General features: G+C 43.2%; 1 protein-coding gene across 1 annotated transcript in view; it reads left to right on the top strand.

Moving 5' to 3' along the window:
* LOC106575297 (voltage-gated inwardly rectifying potassium channel KCNH7) overlaps positions 1-19,114 on the top strand; it is an 83,539-nt gene that overhangs the window by 26,620 nt on the left and 37,805 nt on the right. Inside the window, exon 3 of the mRNA XM_082963454.1 lies at positions 5,161-5,316. Within this exon, the coding sequence (XP_082819580.1) occupies positions 5,161-5,316 (156 nt within the window). The remainder of the gene's footprint in view (positions 1-5,160; positions 5,317-19,114) is intronic.

The following is a 19,114-nucleotide window of genomic DNA, read 5'->3' as shown; positions in this document are numbered from 1 at the left end:
TTTGACCCCTCTGCAAAACATGACTTAGTACTTGGTGGCAAAACCCTTGTTGGCAATCACAGAGGTCAGACGTTTCTTGTAGTTGGCCATCAGGATTGCACACATCTCAGGAGGGATTTTGTCCCACTCCTCTTTGCAGATCTTCTCCAAGTCATTAAGGTTTCGAGGCTGATGTTTGGCAACTCGAACCTTCAGCTCCCTCCACAGATTTTCTATGGGATTAAGGTCTGGAGACTCTCTAGGCCACTCCAGGACCTTAATGTGCTTCTTCTTGAGCCACTTCTTTGTTGCCTTGGCCGTGTGTTTTGGGTCATTGTCATACTGGAATACCCATCCACGACCCATTTTCAATGCCCTGGCTGAGGGAAGGAGGTTCTCACCCAGGATTTGACAGTACATGGCCCTGTCAAATGATGCGGTGAAGTTGTCCTGTCCGCTTCGCAGAAAAACACCCCCAAAACATAATGTTTCCACCTCCATGTTTGACGGTGGAGATGGTGTTCTTGGGGTCATAGGCAGCATTCCTCTTCCTCCAAACACGGCGAGTTGAGTTGATGTCAAAGAGCTCCATTTTGGTCTCATCTGACCACAACACTTTCACCAGTTGTCCTCTGAGTCATTCAGATGTTCATTGGCAAACTTCAGACGGGCATGTATATGTATTCTTGAGCAGGGGGACCTTGCGGGCGCTGCAGGATTTCTGTCCTTCACGGTGTAATGTGTTACCAATTGTTTTCTTGGTGACTATGGTCCCAGCTGCCTTGAGATCATTGACAAGATCCTCCCGTGTAGTTCTGGGCTGATTCCTCACCGTTCTCATGATCATTGCAACTCCACGAGGTGAGATCTTGCATGGAGCCCCAGGCCGAGGGATATTGACAGTTCTTTTGTGTTTCTTCCATTTGCGAATAATTGCACCAAATGTTGTCACCTTCTCACCAAGCTGCTTGGCGATGATCTTGTAGCCCATTCCAGCCTTGTGTAGGTCTACAATCTTGTCCCTGACATCCTTGGAGAGCTCTTTGGTCTTGACCATGGTGGAGAGTTTGGAATCTGATTGATTGATTGCTTCTGTGGACAGGTGTCTTTTTTACAGGTAACAAGCTGCAGTTAGGAGCACTCCCTTTAAGAGTGTGCTCCTAATCTCAGCTCGTTACCTGTATAAAAGACACCTGGGAGCCAGACATTTTTCTGATTGAGAGGGGGTCAAATACTTATTTCCCTCATTAAAATGCAAATCAATTTATAACATTTTGACATGCGTTTTTCTGGATATTTTTGTTGTTATTCTGTCTCTCACTGTTCAAATAAACCTACCATTAAAATTATAGACTGATCCTTTCTTTGTCAGTGGGCAAACGTGCAAAATCAGCAGGGGATCAAATACTTTTTTCCCCCCACTGTAGGTAGGTAGGTCGGTCGGTCGATCGATAGATCGATAGATGGATAGATAGATAGAGTGTGCTTGTATTTTGCAAGCATTTGTACCCCGTGATTGATATGGGATTTCTGCAGTGCTACATATGGGATTGCTCCGTTCATGACTACTTCATGATAATAACTCTCATTTGAATAATTTGAATTTGAGAGAGATTGATTTAACCCACACACGCCACAACGCAGAACCACACTCAGACACACACAGAAGCACACTCACATGCAAAGACAGACATGCAAATCTAGTGTCATCAAGGTCAATCCAGATTACACGATGAAATGTTTATAAAACACCATCATTATCATCACACCCTCACAACACACACACCCCAGCCTCCATACACACCCAGCCTCCATACACACCCAGCCTCCATACACACCCCAGCCTCCATACACACCCAGCCTCCACACACACCCCAGCCTCCATACACACCCAGCCTCCATACACACCCCAGCCTCCATACACACCCAGCCTCCATACACACCCAGCCTCCATACACACCCCAGCCTCCATACACACCCAGCCTCCACACACACCCCAGCCTCCATACACACCCAGCCTCCACACACACCCCAGCCTCCACACAAACCCTAGCCTCCATACACACCCCAGCCTCCATACACACCCCAGCCTCCACACACACATCCCAGCCTCCACACACACCCCAGCCTCCACACACACCCCAGCCTCCATACACACCCCAGCCTCCATACATACCCCAGACTCCACACACACCCCAGCCTCCACACACACCCCAGCCTCCACACACCCCAGCCACCATGCGCACCCCAGCCTCCAGACGTGTGTTGTAAGTGTGTGTGTGCGTGTGTGTGTGTGTCAGATCTGCTGTTGAGTCTGAATATGCAGGCGAACAGACAGAAATTAGCATCAGCACCTGCGGTGATCTTTTGATCAGTCTGTTTCTAATACATCAGGTGTCTTCCTGAAGAGAGGCTGAGTGGCTATCTTATTTCTCACATCACAGAGAGAGAGAAAGAGAGAGAGAGAGGGAGGGATAGAGAGGTAGATGAAGATAGGGCTGGGAAAGGAAGAGGGACTGAGACAGACAGACAGACAGACAGACAGACAGACAGACAGACAGACAGACAGACAGACAGACAGACAGACAGACAGACAGACAGACAGACAGACAGACAGACAGACAGACAGACAGACAGACAGACAGACAGACAGACAGATAGATAGATAGATAGATAGATAGATAGATAGATAGATAGATAGATAGATAGATAGATAGATAGATAGATAGATAGATAGATAGATAGATAGATAGATAGATAGATAGATAGATAGATAGATAGATAGATAGATAGATAGATAGATAGATAGATAGATAGATAGATAGAGTGTGCTTGTATTTTGCAAGCATTTGTACCCCGTGATTGATATGGGATTTCTGCAGTGCTACATATGGGATTGTTCCGTTCATGACTACTTCATGATAATAACTCTCATTTGAATAATTTGAACTTGAGAGAGATTGATTTAACCCACACACGCCACAACACACAACCACACTCAGACACACACATAGAAGCACACTCACATGCAAAGACAGACATGCAAATCTAGTGTCACCAAGGTCAATCCAGATTACACGATGAAATGTTTATAAAACACCATCATTATCATCACACCCTCACAACACACACACCCCAGCCAACATACACACCCAGCCTCCATACACACCCAGCCTCCACACACACACCTCAGCCTCCATACATACCCCAGCCTCCATACACACCCAGCCTCCACACACACACCTCAGCCTCCATACATACCCCAGCCTCCATACATACCCCAGCCTCCACACACACCCCAGCCTCCATACACACCCCAATCTCCACACACACCAGCCTCCACACACACCCCAGCCTCCATACATACCCAGCCTCCACACACACCCCAGCCTCCATACCACCCCAGCTTCCACACACCCCAGCCTCCATACCACCCCAGCTTCCACACATCCCAGCCTCCATACACCCCCCGGACTCCATACACACCCCAGCCTCCACACACACCCCAGACTCCAAACCACCCCAGCCTCCATACCACCCCAGCTTCCACACACCCCGGCCACCATGCACACCCTGGCCTCCGTACACACCCCAATATTGCTGGCACTAACTTACTATTAGGGCCTAGAGAATTCTGGGGCCCCAAATAGATTATGAAGCCCTAGTGAGGGGAGAACAATCGGACTGTTGGTCGGTCACTGGTGTTGCTGTTGTTGTTTGGTGACACAGACAGGAGGGGACAGGGTAGTGTTTCTTGGTCGTGTGTGTGTATGTGTGTACTTACTTGCATGCGTGCGTGTGTGTGTCTGCGTTTGTGTGTGTGTTGTAAGTGTGTGTTTGTTGGTGTTGTAAGTGTGTGCCTATGTTTGTGTGTGTGTGTGTGTGTGTGTGTGTGTGTGTGTGTGTGTGTGCGTGCGTGCGTGCGTACGTGCGTGTGTGTTTTTGTAGCTCAGTTGGTAGAGCAGGGTTGTGGGTTCGATTCCCACGGGGGACCAGTATGAAAAAAGTATTTGAATGTAAGTCGCTCTGAATAAGAGTGTCTGGTGAAATGTAAATGTGTGTGTTTCCTGGCGGTAATGTGTGTTTTTCATGGCGTAAAACTGTCAGGGCTGGTTTCCTCCTGGGACCATGCTGAGCTATTACTAGGCTGGCGGTGACAGCAGGACTTTGATCTGCATGCGCTTGAGAGAGAAGCACTTTAAGAGAAGAGATGCCATATGATCTATATATAAAACATACGCCTGTGACACAGGCCATCACAGTAATGACAGCGATTCCGCCTCCATTGTAGGCAGAGGACACGTTAAACATAATCTATTTGTCTTCACTCTCATCTCTGTGTCCCTCATTCATTTTGACACAGTGACCAATGCAAGCGTACAAGTCCTGCATGGCTTATCGTTTGTAATGCACATTCAGGGTTTTCAGTGTGCTTGAAATAAACCTGTGGGACTATTTTAGTGTTGTTGTCTGCTATTTCCATCTCAATTTAACCCCGAGTGTTTTAAGTGCATCGTTTTGCTTTTTCATACGGAATGCGCCAGCCATATCCTGCCAACTGGGCTGCGATCACAAACCACCGCTAACTCTTGGGTGGAATGCTGCCTTATGATGAATGGGGAACATTAACACATGTTAATTACACATTAAAGGATGACGTCATCTCATTTATTTGAGTCCCGGTGATGACTTAAATGTCGTTAATGAGACAGGGATTAGGTTGATTGCAGCGAACCATAATTGGTATTAACACAATCCATTTTGGGGTTTTAGTGATCGCTCATCCACAGGAAGGGACTAAGAATTAGGGAGGAAGACTGAATGCATTTGACAATGAGAGTCTCTTAGGATAGTATAATGTTAACAGTAATAATGTTTTACAAGCCTCAACATACTTCTGATAATAATGTATTGAATTCATATAGGGCTTCTTACTAAATACCTTTAGTTTGGAATAACTCAATGTTTGCAGAATGAGGACATTTTTTCAAACGATGCATATCAATATTTGAGAAGATCACACACCAGAAACATTTCTCTCTTGACCTTTCCCTTCTGTTCTCTTTTTTCCCCACCTTCCTTTATCCAAACCATCCTATTTGGACAAAGATATCTAAATGTCAATGAGCATCAACTCTAGTGTGAAACCCGTGTCTCTTTTTCCTGTTTCCTGTCCCGTAGGCTCTGACTTCCTGTGTAACACCCACATCATCCCAGTGAAGAACGAGGAGGGCATGGTCATGATGTTCATCCTCAACTTTGACTACATCCTAGAGGAGGACAGCAGTGACTCTCTGGAGGGACTCAACCACACGTCTCCTGCCAAAGCTGAACCAAGTGTGTAACCTGTTTTTGCCTAGGCTTTAGCTCAGTCGGCTAAAACCCTACATTCAAATGAAACTTTACCAGAAAAGGGACTGAATGTCTCTGTCACTCTACACGCAGTGTAGTGGCTTTACAGTGGTAACACAATAGTATATCCTAAGGAAAACTAAACAATGGAATGGAACTTTAGTCTTTCAAGTCTTTCAAGTTCCCTTATGAGTACAGTTTCATACCGTTTCCCCTTGGCTATTTTAAAGCCAGGTGCTGAAGTGAGTATGCTAAAAGACATTATGAAAACTAAACCTGATTCAGATGACCATCCTACCCATGCTAGATTACGGAGATGTGATTTATAGATCGGCAGGTAAGGGTGCTCTCGAGCAGCTAGATGTTCTTTACCATCAGATTTGCCACCAATGCTCCTTATAGGACACATCACTGCACTCTATACTCCTCTGTAAACTGGTCATCTCTCTATACCCGTCATAAGACCCACTGGTTGATGCTTATTTATAAAACCCTCTTAGGCCTCACTCCCCCCTATCTGAGATATCTACTGCAGCTCCTCCACATACAACACCCGTTCTGCCAGTCACATTCTGTTAAAGGTCCCCAAAGAACACACATCCCTGGGTTGCTCGTTTTTTCAGTTCGCTGCAGCTAGCGACTGGATCGAGCTGCAACAAACACTGAAACTGGACAGTTTTATCTACATCTCTTCATTCAAAGACTCAATCATGGTCACTCTTACTGACAGTGATGGCTACTTTGTGTGATGTATAGTTGTCTCTACCTTCTTGCCCTTTGTGCTGTTGTCTTGTGCCCAGTAATGTTTGTACCATGTTGTGTGCTGCTACCATGTTGTGCTGCTGCCATGTTGTGTTGCTACCATGTTGTTGTCATGTTGTGTTTCTACCATGTTGTTGTCATGTTGTGTTTCTACCATGCTGTGTTGTCATGTGTTGCTGCCATGCTATATTGTTGTCTAGGTCTCTCTTTATGTAGTGTTGGGTTGTCTCTCTTGGCGTGATGTGTGTTTTGTCCTATATTATTATATATAGATACTATTTTTTTTTAATCCCAGCCCTCGTCCACGCAGCAGGCCTTTTGCCTTTTGGTAGGCCGTCATTGTAAATAAGAATTTGTTCTAAACTGACTTGCCTAGTTAAATAAAGTTTAAATAAATAAAAATGTAAAGTGTTAGCAATGTTTAATACGTGTGGAATTCCCTTTGGTTGTGGGGATATCTTGTTATTTGCAATACTGTTACATGCAAAGCACACCGGCCACGTTGTGCACGTGACCATTGCAAAATAAATGTGCACATACATGTTATTCAATCATTTCACCCACACCGCTCGTGTGCGTAAACGAGCGTCTGCGTAGCCAAGTGCTAAAATACAACTTGGATCTATTTGGGATGCTTTGCGTGCTGCAAGTCCGTTCCTTATTGGATATTAGGAAGATACAAACCCGCGTGGCTGCTTGAAAGACAAACACGGAGAGATGAATCAAAGATAACTAACTAACTAACTACCTTTCCCTTTTTATCTATGGATTAATCGTCGGAGTAGAGAAACACGATTTTGTATTCTTCAAAGAACCAGCTAAAAAGAAGACCATATACTTGTCAGGTAAAATAATAACCCAATGTTCATATCCCATGACAAATTAGCTAGCAACAGCAACTAGCTACATGTTTTGACATGGCCCCAAATTAATATAGTTGGTTCACAGTTTTCATATTTTAACCGGCGTGTTATGAACGCGTCTGGTGTAGATTAACAAAATCAAATGTCCGTTTTGTATGAAAGACACCTGGCCTTTGTTTTTTGTCATCCCCAGATCTACAGTAGTCCCATCATGTGCTCACCGCTCACTCGACCTTGTGAACTACTGTACACCCACAGTTATTCCTCGGCTTGGCAGGGCTGTCTCTCTCTAATGCTTCCCAGTGGTGCTGTACTTGCTCTCATTGCTTCCTCTTCAGGCATTGACATGTAAAATGGCCCCCACAGACCCAGAGAGAGGTCATCCCTTAGATCAGAGTAATTGGAGGCCCTTACAGGCTTTTGTGCTTTAGAGAGAGAGACAGAGTGTGTGTGTGTGTGTGTGTGTGTGTGTGTGTGTGTGTGTGTGTGTGTGTGTGTGTGTGTGTGTGTGTGTGTGTGTGTGTGTGTGTGTGTATCTATAATTGTATTTGCGTAGTGGCATACAGTTGAGCAGACAGGTTTTCAGGATTTCCACACACGGAGAATTTGTTTTAGCAGCCTTTTATAAACGCATTTCATGCAATTCTACATAATTTACATGATAGAAGATATTAGCAGAATACTTTTTTGTCACACACCTCACTATTCAGGTACTGTAGGATGCAATTTTGGAACTTCAGTAATTTTTTTCAGATTTATAATTATTTGTTTATCATTATTATTATTGTACATCATTGTTATTATGGTAGGCCTATTTATTCATCTAAACAAGTTCTTTAAATATGCAAAATGAGACATTTTCTTTGGATAAATTAAGTTAGATCTGTCTTTTTAAATGTGTGCTCCGTATTTAGTTTAAGATAGGTTATAAGTAAGCCTTTTGTAAAATAAATATTGCTTTCATTTGTTGGTTACGGTAGGCACTAGGGTTTCTTTGAAAATGCTGCAATGTAGCCTGTTCAAAAACTTTTGTGGTTTAAACCAGTTCACAAGGTTTTTGGTTCATTCCGCTGAGCCATTTTCTTTGGCCAAATGAAGTTCCAACTGTATGATGCGCTTGCCGCGATATAATATCCTGCTCGTATTTTCCCTATAAACGATGGCCTGACTTACTGCACTTTTGATATTACCCTAATAAAGTTTAGAAACTTTTGTGAAGGTTTGTTGTGGTTATTAGCTTATTATACTGCATCCTAATATATGAAGACAGTGCCCTCCGGCTCTCCAACTGACTCCGACAGTTGAACTTGAGGTTAGGAAGAATATTTTAGGCCTACCAAAGTTACTCTTATAATCAAACAATATTATGCTTATCTTTATAATAAAACGTAACGAATTAGCCTCCTTCTGTATAGCAGTCGCAGTAGTGTATCTGACAAGCATAAAGAAATGCATGTTGGTGCCGTAGCATTCTCTCTCTCTCTCTCTCTCTCTCTCTCTCTCTCTCTCTCTCTCTCGGGCCTAAGCTTCTCTCCTTTATATATATTTTTGTAATGTGGACACCTAACCTAAGCCAATAGGCATATGCATGCCCCTGATGCATGTAGTGCTCAACTCTCTGACAGCTGAACCGTGAAGTGGACAATTATTGTATTTAGGAAAGTAAAAAGCAATAACAATAGGCTATAAAGTTTTGCGCACGCTACACATCAAAACACAAGGAATAGTGTTTTTGTCATTTGTTATAGACTTTTTTTTTAGGGACATGTAAATGTAGCTCATTTGACCAAAATCCCTTGTTTACTGATAGTGCTGGCTGAGTGGGTGGATGCCCTAATCGGTTACGCAACCATTTCAAATGATTGACCGGTAAATGTATCATATGTCCGATAAATTAAAATCTTCCCAGTCACTTGCCCTGATATACAGTGCCTTCGGAAAGTATTCAGACCCCTTGACTTTTTCCATATTTTGTAAGGTTACAGGCTTATTCTAAAATATATATTTTTAAAATGTCCCTCATCAAGCTACACACATTACCTCATAATGACAAAGCGAAAACAGGTTTTAGAAATTTTTGCTAATTTATTTTTAAAAAATTTAAAAGAAATATCACATATACATAAGTATTCAGACCCTTTACTCAGTACTTTGTTGAAGCACCTTTAGCAGTGATTACAGCCTCGAGTCTTCTTGGGTATGACGCTACAAGCTTGGCACACCTGTATTTGGGGAGTTTCTCTCATTCTTCTCTGCAGATCCTCTCAAGCTCTGTCAGGTTGGATGAGGAGTGTTGCTGCACAGCTATTTTCAGGTCTCTCCAGATATGTTCGATCGGGTTCAAGTCCGGGCTCTGACTGGGGCACTCAAGGACATTCAGAGACTTGTCCTGAAGCCACTCCTGCGGTGTCTTGGTTTTGTGCTTAGGGTCATTGTCCTGTTAGGTGAAACTTCATCCCAGTCTGAGGTCCTGAGCACTCTGGGACACTAAGGATCTCTCTGTACTTTGCTCCATTCATCTTTGCCTCGATCCTGACTAGTCTCCCAGGCCTTGCTTCTGAAAAACATCCCCATAGCATGATGCTGCCACCACCACCATGCTTCACCGTAGGGATGGTGCCAGGTTTCCTCCAGACGTGACGCTTGGTATCCAGGTCAAAGAGTTCAATCTTGGTTTCATCAGGCCAGAGAATCGTGTTTCTCATGTTCTGAGAGTCTTTAGGTGCCTTTTGTCAAACTCCAAGCGAGCGTCATGAGCCTTTCACCGAGGAGTGGCTCCGTCTAAAGACCTGATTGGTGGAGTGCTGCAGAGATGGTTGTCCTTCTGGAAGGTTATCTCATCTACACAGAGGAACTCTAAAGCTCTGTCAGAGTGACCTTCGGGTTCTTGGTCACCCTGACCACGGCCCTTCTCCAACCATTTGCTCTGTTTGGGGGCCAGCTCTAGGAAGTCTTGGTGGTTCCAAACTTTTTCCATTTAAGAATGATGGAGGCCACTGTGTTATAGGGGACCTTCAATGCTGCAGAAATGTTCTGGTACCCTTCCCTAGATCTGTGCTCTACGGACAATTTCTTTGACCCCATGGCTTGGTTTTTGTTGTGACATGCACTGTCAACTGTGGGACCTTATATAGACAGGTGTGTGCCTTTTCAAATAATGTCCAATCAATTAGATTTACCACATGTGCACTCCAATCAAGTTGTAGAAACATCTCAAGGATGATCAATGAAAGAGGATTCACCTGAGCTCAATTTTGAGTCTCATAGAAAAGGGTCTGAATACTTCTGTAAATAAGGTATTTCTGTTTTTTGTTTTTAATACATTTGCAAAAATGTCTAAAAACCTGTTTTTGCTTTGTCATTATGGGGTATTGTGTTTAGATTTCGAGGGATTTAACATTTTTTTTTACCATTTTAAAACAAGGCTGTAATGTAACAAAATGTGGAAAAGGTCAAGGAGTCTGAATACTTTTCAAGGTTTCCAATTATGAAGATTAAGCATTGGCTACTCATCTGTGATGGCCCATGCGCTCGTACCAATATCTCAGATAAGCTACTTTGAAAACTAGTGCTGTTCGCTCAGAATCACTTAATTGTTGAAAATGTTTTTTTTGTTAGCTTCAGATTAGTCTTCTCTTTTCAGCAGTAGGCATTAGCTGTCGAATTTTGAAATTTGCAAAAGGCAAATGTACAGCCGCAACCAACCATAGAAAAATAATCCATAGATGCCAGTTCCTGTTCAAGTCAGGACTGGCAGCCATTGCTTGTGTCCCCATGAGTTTAACAGTCAAGTGCCAGGGTAAGAAGTTCCAAAATCCTTCAAAAGGAGGATTTTGGCCACAACGCAACAAGCTGTTCTTTATTTGGCATACGTGCAGCCCAAATTGCAGCCTTCCCAACTGTAAGTGCTTGTGATAAAACGTAATCCCCAGCTATTTGTTAGACGCTATTGATCCTCCGTGGCTATGCTATGCTCTCTAGTATTTAGATTTATTTTATGTATGTCGGTTCAGACCGGAGAAATATCATTTTGGAAAAAAAATTGTTCCTCAAAAGCACCTCTGCCAAAAGTGTGGGGCGGGCAATCCCATAATTGAATGGCGCATGAAGAAAAAAAAAACTATTCAGGCCTATCTGAATTTCTAAACAGCCCGGCAGTGTGAATGCTGCTGTCAGACTGATTCATTTACAAAGTGGAGTCTTGCTCTGCTCACCTACCTTGGCTCTCTCCTTCTCTCAAAGCCTCTTTTAAACTGGTACAGGGAAATTATCGTTTTTGCACTTTGGCGATTTAGGTTGGAACATTTAGCCCTTGTACATTTCAGGACATCATTTTTTCCTTATTCTTCCAGAGGAATTGTTCCTTTTCCTCTGTTAGCAGATAGATGATGGTCATGACTCATAGCGGTCCCTGCATAATTAAAGACCACAATTAGACCTGGTCCAATACAGAATTCTGTTACGCATCACCCTCTGTGGTTTAGGGCAAAAACCGGATGCAATGGAAATAGAGCTTGATACGTCTTCCGCTTTTGTAAGTTAACAAGGGAACGCGCCATCTTAACTCCTCCACATTTACTGGATTGGTTCAACAGTGCAGAAAAGAACCTCCCCTGACAGTCATTTTTTTTCTTGTCGTGCCAGAAAGAAAGAAACGCAGTTCAGGCGTTTCTTTTACACCTGCTACGTTAGGTTAGCCATGCAGAAATGCTCCTACGTGAACATTGATTAAGCCCCATGCACACAAATTACGTAAGGGTCGGGCAAGGGAGTCAGAGAGAGAACGATGCTGTGGCCTTAGCTTGACCTAGGGAGTGCACGGCCATGCATTAGGTGCTGCTGCTACAGTATGTATTGCTGCTTTGTAGCGTGTTTGTCAAACATAGTCTAATTTCCCATCTTAGTCGGTTTTCTCTTTGTTTTGATCAGGGTTGCTGGAAATGGTGCTTGGTATGGACCCATTAATGGCATTGATGGTTGGATGTTTGCGAGCCAATAGGATGTATTGCCAGTGGTCAGTCGTGTCTCTTTGGCTTTGTGTCGTAAGGGTGGAGATGTCAAGGAAATGTTTCCATTACTTGTTGAGAGGAGCGAAGGTACAGAGGTACAGAGGTACAGAGATTCAATGTTATGGGCATATCCATGTGACGTTGAAGTACTATTCATTCACCCCTGGGGTGTTTCTGACGACATTGACTTCTACACTCTTCGAAAAAAGGGTTCCAAAAAGGTTCTTGGTGGAGGTATTTTTTAATTTAACCTTTATTTAACTAGGCAAGTCGGTTAAGAACAAATTCTTATTTACAATGATGGCCTACCCCAGCCAAACCCAGTGCGCTGCCCTATGGGACTCCCGATCACGGCCGGATGTGATTCAGCCTGGATTCAAACCAGAGACTATAGTGACACCTCTTGCACTGAGATGCAGTGCCCTAGACCACTGCGCCACTCTGGAGCAGTTCTACAAACAACTGTTTTCATCTGAAGAATCCTTCTTGGAAGATGAGGGTTCTTTGTAAGGCAAAGGATTCTATCTAGAACCTTTTTTATACTAATAACCGATTTTGGAATATTTGAGCTGTTGCATCTCAAATATATAATATGCTCTCGATGGTGCATCTGAGGACGCATGCCAAATCTTTTCAGTCTCCTGAGGGGGAATAGGCCTTGTCTTGTCCTCTACATGACTGTCTTCATGTGTTTGAACCATGATAGTTTGTTGGTGATGTGGACACCAAGGAACTTGAAGCTCTCAACCTGCTCCACTACAGCCCGTCGATGAGAATAGGAATGGGGGCATGCTCGTCCCTCCTTTTCGTGTAGTCCATGATCATCTCCTTTATCTTGATCACATTGAGGGAAAGGTTGTTGTCCTGGCACCACACTGCCAGGTCTCTGACCTCCTCCCTGTTGGCAAATTTAATGATGGTGTTCAATCAAATGTATTTCTAAAGCCCTTTCTACATCAGCAGATGTCACAAAGTGCTATACAGAAACCCAGCCTGTTGGAGTTGTGCTTGGCCATGCAGTCATGGGTGAGCAGGGAGTACTGGAGAGGACTGAGCACACACCCCTGAGGAGCACCTCTTTTTTAAATTGGACCTTTTTTTAACAAGGCAAGTCAGTTAAGAACAAATTCTTATTTTCAATGAGGGCCTAGGAACAGTGGGTTAACTGCCTTGTTCAGGGGCAGAATAACAGATTTTTACCTTGTCAGCTCAGGGATTTGATCTTGCAACATTTCGGTTACTAGTCCAACACTCTAACCACTAGACTACCTGATGTCCCCTCACCTGTGTTGAGGATCAGTGTGGCATATGTGTTGTTACCTACCCTTACCTCCTGGGGGTGGCCCGTCAGGAAGTCCAGGATCCAGTCGTAGAGGGAGGTGTTTAGTCCCAGGGTCCTTAGCTTAGTGATGAGCTTTGTGGGCACTAGGATGTTGAAAGCTGAGCTGTAGTCAATGAATAGCATTCTCACATAGGTGTTCCTTTTTTCTTGGTGGGAAAGGGCAGTGTGGAGTGCAATAGAGATTGCGTCATCCAAGGATCTGTTGGGGCGGTATGCAAATTGGGCTGGGTCTAGGGTTTCTGAGATAATGGTGTTGATGTGAGTCATTACCAGCCTTTCAAAGCACATGGCTACAGACGTGAGTGCTACGAGTCGGTAGTCATTTAGGCAGGTTACCTTGGTGTTCCTGGGCACAGGGACTATGGGGGTCTGCTTGAAACATGTAGGTATTACAGACTCGGTCAGGGACAGGTTGAAAATGTCAGTGAAGACACTTGCCAGTTGCCGCATGCTCAGAGTACACATCCTGGTAATACATCTGGCCCTGCAGCCTTGTAAATGTTGACCTGTTTAAAGGTTTTACTCACATCGGCTACGGAGAGCGTGTTCACACAGTCGCCCGGAACAGCTGGTGCTCTCATGCATGCTTCTGTGTTGCTTGCCTCGAAGCGCACATAGAAGTCATTTAGCTCGTCTGGTAGGCCCGTGTCACTGGGCAGCTCGCGGCTGTGCTTCCCTTTGTAGTCCGACTAGCGTCGAAGCCGGCGTAGTAGGATTCAATCTTAGTCCTGTATGGACGCTTTGCACGTTCGATGGTTTGTCAGAGGCCATAACGGGATTTCTTATAAGCGTCCGGGTTAGCTCAGTGGAAACAAAATATTAAATATAGTCGATGCATAAGTATTCAGCCCCTTTGTTTAGGCAAGCCTAAATTAGTTCAGGAGTAAAACTTGGCTTAACAAATCACATAAAATTTACAAGAACTCTGTGTGAAATAATAGGGGTTGACATGATTTTGAAATGACTAACCCTTCCTCTGTCCCCCATACTGTACATACACCATCTGTAAAATCCCTCAGTCAATTATTGCATTTCAAGCACAGATTCAACTACAAAGACTGAGCTGCAATGAGGCTGCTCAGGGATGTTACCATGAGGCCATTGGTGATTTTAAAACAGATACAGAGTTCAATGGCTTTGATGGGAGAAAACTGAGGATGGATCAACGTTGTAGTGACTCCACAATAATGACTTAAATGAATGAAAAGAAGAACACAAATATACACCATTTTAATATTCCAAAACATGCATCTTGTATGCAACAAGGCACTAAAGTAAGACAACATGGCAAAGGAATACACTTTTAGGCTTAAATACAAAGCCTTATGTTTGTAACAAATCCAACACAACACATCACTGAGTAATTCCTTCCTAATTTTCAAGCATGGTGGTGGCTGAGTATTGGTATGGGTATGCTTGACATCGGCAAATACATGGGAGATTTTCAGGATAAAATGAAACGGATAGGGCTAAGCACAAGCAAAGTCGTAGAGCAAAACCTGCTTCAGTCGGCTTTACACCAGAGACTGGGAGAGGAATTAATCTTACAGCAGGACAATAACCTACAACACAAGGCCTACACTGTGTTGCTTACCAAGAAGACAATGAATGTTCCCAAGTGGCCAAGTTACAGTTTTTACTTAAATCTGCTTGAAATACTATGGCAAGACTTGAAAATAGCTGTCTAGCCATGATCTCCAACATCTTGACAGAGATTGAAGAATTTTGAAAAGAATAATAGGCAAATATTGCACAATCCAGGTGTGAAGCTCTTAAAGACATAACAAACAAGACTCACAGCTGTAATCGCTGCCAAAGATGTTTCTAACATGTATGGACTCAGGGAGATGAGTACTTATGCAATGACTATATTTTATTTATTACGTTTTTATTACTCAAAAAAAAAATCAAATTTATCTTCCACTTTGACATTACAGAGTATTTTGTATAGATTGTTGACCAAAAATGTAATCCATTTGAATCCCACTTTGTAACACAATAAAATGTGATGAAATCCAAGGGGCAGTGTACATCCTCCAAAAGGAGAGACTGTATGGAAATCAGAATGAGTGCACTAAGCACCTAAACTGCACGGCTGGATATCCACTTTAAACCATCCATCTTCAGCAGAATCACAGCTTGAGGGAGAAGATAAAAATGTTTTATGCTTTCTATTCTGCCTCAGTGAAGATTGGAACCATATCTCTAGATATCCCTCTCTCTTTTTACTTCATCCAAATGATTATTCATCAGTCACCGATTCACTTCAGGACTGGGGGATCTGAGTTCCATTTAATATTCAATGCAAATATTACTACTAGCTGGTATCATAGCAACGAGGATTGGTGTTTGTGCATGCACTGGCTGGTGTGCAGTGTTATCTGTGTGTGTTTGTAGAGAGAGGGCCATGCTCCCTGCGTGTAGTTCTACTGCAGTGGGCTAAATCATGGTCACACAGAGTGATTCTTGGTAGTCTTAAACAAATCTACTTTGAAACAAAAGTATACACCTCACACACATGGTTATGGCTTTACAAAAAATAAGACCAAATCAAACCACCTAAAATTTTCTTGGTCACATACACGTGTTTAGCAGATGTTATTGCAGGTGTAGCGAAATGCTTGTATTTCTAGCTCCAACAGTGCAGTAATATCTAACAAGTAATATCTAACAATTTCACAACAATACACACAATACACACAAATCTAAGTAAAGGAATGGAATTAAGAATATATCAATATTTGGACGAGCAATGTCAGAGTGGCATAGACTAAGATACAGTAGAATATAATAAAATACAGTATATACAGTTGAAGTCGGAAGTTTACATACAACTTATCCAAATACATTTAAATTCAGTTTTTCACAATTCCTGACATTTAATCCTCGTAAAAAGTCCCTGTTTTAGGTCAGTTAGGATCAACACTTTATTTTAAGAATGTGAAATGTCAGAATAATAGTAGAGAGAATGATTTTTTTCAGCTTTTATTTCTTTCATCACATTCCCAGTGGGTCAGAAGTTTACATACACTCAATTAGTATTTGGTAGCATTGCCTTTAAATTGTTTAACTTAGGTCAAACGTTTCGGGTAGCCTTCCACAATTTTCCCACAATAAGTTGGGTGAATTTTGGCCTATTCCTCCTGACAGGGCTGGTGTAACTGAGTCAGGGTTGTAGGCCTCCTTGATCGCACACGCTTTCTTCAGTTCTGCCCACAAATTTTCTGTAGGAATGAGGTCAGGGCTTGTGATGGCCACTCCAATACCTTGACTTTGTTGTCCTTAAGCCATTTTGCCACAACTTTGGAAGTATCCTTGGGGTCATTGTCCATTTGGAAGACCATTTTGCAACCAAGCTTTAACTTCCTGACTGATGTCTTGAGATGTTGCTTCAATATATCCACATAATTTTCCATCCTCATGATGCCATCTATTTTGTGAAGTGCACCAGTCCCTCCTGCAGCAAAGCACCCACACAACATGATGATGCCACCCCCGTGTTTCACAGTTGAGATGGTGTTCTTCGGCTTGCAAGCCTCCCCCTTTTTCCTCCAAACATAACGATGGGCATTATGGCTAAACAGTTCTATTTTTGTTTCATCAGACCAGAGGACATTTCTCCAAAAAGTACGATCTTCATCCCCATGTGCAGTTGCAAACCATAGTCTGGCTTTTTTATGGTGGTTTTGGAGCAGTGCCTTCTTCCTTGCTGAGCGGCCTTTCAGGTTTTGTCGATATAGGACTCGTTTTACTGTGGATATAGATACATTTGTACCTGTTTCCTCCAGCATCTTCATAAGGTCCTTGCTGTTGTTATGGGATTGATTTGCACTTTTCGCACCAAAGTACGTTCATCTCCAGGAGACAGAACGCGTCTCCTTCCTGAGCGGTATGACGGCTGCGTGGTCCCATGGTTTTATATTTGCATACTATTGTTTGTATAGATGAACGAGGTACCTTCAAGCATTTGGAAATTGCTCCCAAGGATGAACCAGACTTGTGGAGGTCTTGGCTGATTTATTTGATTTTCCCATGATGGCAAGCAAAGAGGCACTGAGTTTGAAAGTAGGCCTTGAAATACATCCACAGGTACACCTCCAGTTGACTCAAATTATGTCAATTAGCCTATCAGAAGCTTCTAAAGCCATGACATCATTTTCTGGAATTTTCCAAGCTGTTTAAAGGCACAGTCAACATTGTGTATGTAACTTCTGACCCACTGGAATTGTGATACAGTGAATTATAACTGAAATAATCTATCTGTAAACAATTGTTGGAAAAATTACTTGTGCACAAAGTAGATGTCCTAACCGACTTGCCAAAACTATAGTCTGTTAACAAGAAATTTGTGGAGTGGTTGAAAAATGAGTTTTAATGACTCCAACCTAAGTGTATGTAAACTTCCGAATTCAACTGTACATATGAGATGAGTAATGCAAAATATGTAAACATTATTAAAGTAACTAGTGTTCCATTATTAAAGTAGCCAGTGATTCCAAGTCTATGTATATAGGACAGCAGCCTCTAATGTGCTAGTGATGGCTATTTAACAGTCTGATGGCCTTGAGATGGAAGCTATTTTTCAGTCTCTCGGTCCCAGCTTTGATGCACCTGTACTGACCTCGCCTTCTGGATAATAGTGGGGTGAACAGGCAGTGGCTCAGGTGGTTGTTGTCCTTGATGATCTTTTTGGCCTTCCTGCAACATCGGGTGCTGTAGGTGTCCTGGAGGGCAGGTAGTTTGCCCCCGGTGATGCGTTGGGCAGACCACCTTCTCCACTGCGGTCCCGTCGATGTGGATAGGGGTGAGCTCCCTCTGCTCTTTCCTGAAGTCCACGATCAGCTCCTTTGTTTTGTTGACGTTGAGTGAGAGGTTATTTTCCTGGCACCACACTCCCAGGGCCCTCACCTGCTCCCTGTAGGCTGTCTTGTCATTGTTGGTAATAAGGCCTACTACTGTTGTGTCATCTGCAAACTTGATGATTGAGTTGGAGGCGTTCATGGCCACACAGTCATGGGTGAACAGGGAGTACAGGAGGGGGCTGAGCACGCACCCTTGTGGGGCCCCAGATTTGAGGATCAGCGAAGTGGAGGTGTTGTTTCCTACCTTCACCACCTGGGGGCGGCCCATCAGGAAGTCCATGACCCAGTTGCACAGGGCGGGGTTCAGACCCAGGGCCTTATGATGAGCTTGGAGGCTACTATGGTGTTGAATGCTGAGCTATAGTCAATGAACAGCATTCTGACGTAGGTATTCCTCTTGTCCAGATGGGATAGGGCAGTGTGCAGTGTGATGGAGATGGCATTGTCTGTGGATATATTGGGGCGGTAAGCAAATTGAAGTAGATCTAGGGTGTCAGGTAAGGCAGAGGTGATATGATCCTTGACTAGTCTCTCAAAGCACTTCATGATGACAGAAATGAGTGCTACTGGGCGATAGTCATTTAGTTCAGTTACCTAAGCTTTCTTGCACCTGTACATTGTCAGATATAGAGTTGAAATGTATTACATTTTGAGTTTGCATCCCAATATTACACATCACAGAAGACTGAAATATAGCAAAACCGTTTGACATAGAAACACCAGATTTTCAGCTTTTAAAAAAAAATTACATTTACGTCATTTAGCAGACGCTCTTATCCAGAGCGACTTACAGTAGTGAATGCATACATTTCATACATGTTTTCTCCGTACTGGTCCCCCGTGGGAATCGAACCCACAACCCTGGCGTTGCAAACACCATGCAATACCAACTGAGCCACAAGGGACTACATTTTTTTTACAATTTATGAAATTATGAAAAATATT

This window comes from Salmo salar, chromosome 17, assembly GCF_965601325.2.
Source record: "Salmo salar chromosome 17, fSalSal1, whole genome shotgun sequence".
Taxonomy (NCBI): Eukaryota; Metazoa; Chordata; class Actinopteri; order Salmoniformes; family Salmonidae; genus Salmo; species Salmo salar.
The sequence above is the reverse complement of the archived record's forward strand: the minus strand, read 5'-3'. Positions and strand labels throughout refer to the sequence as shown.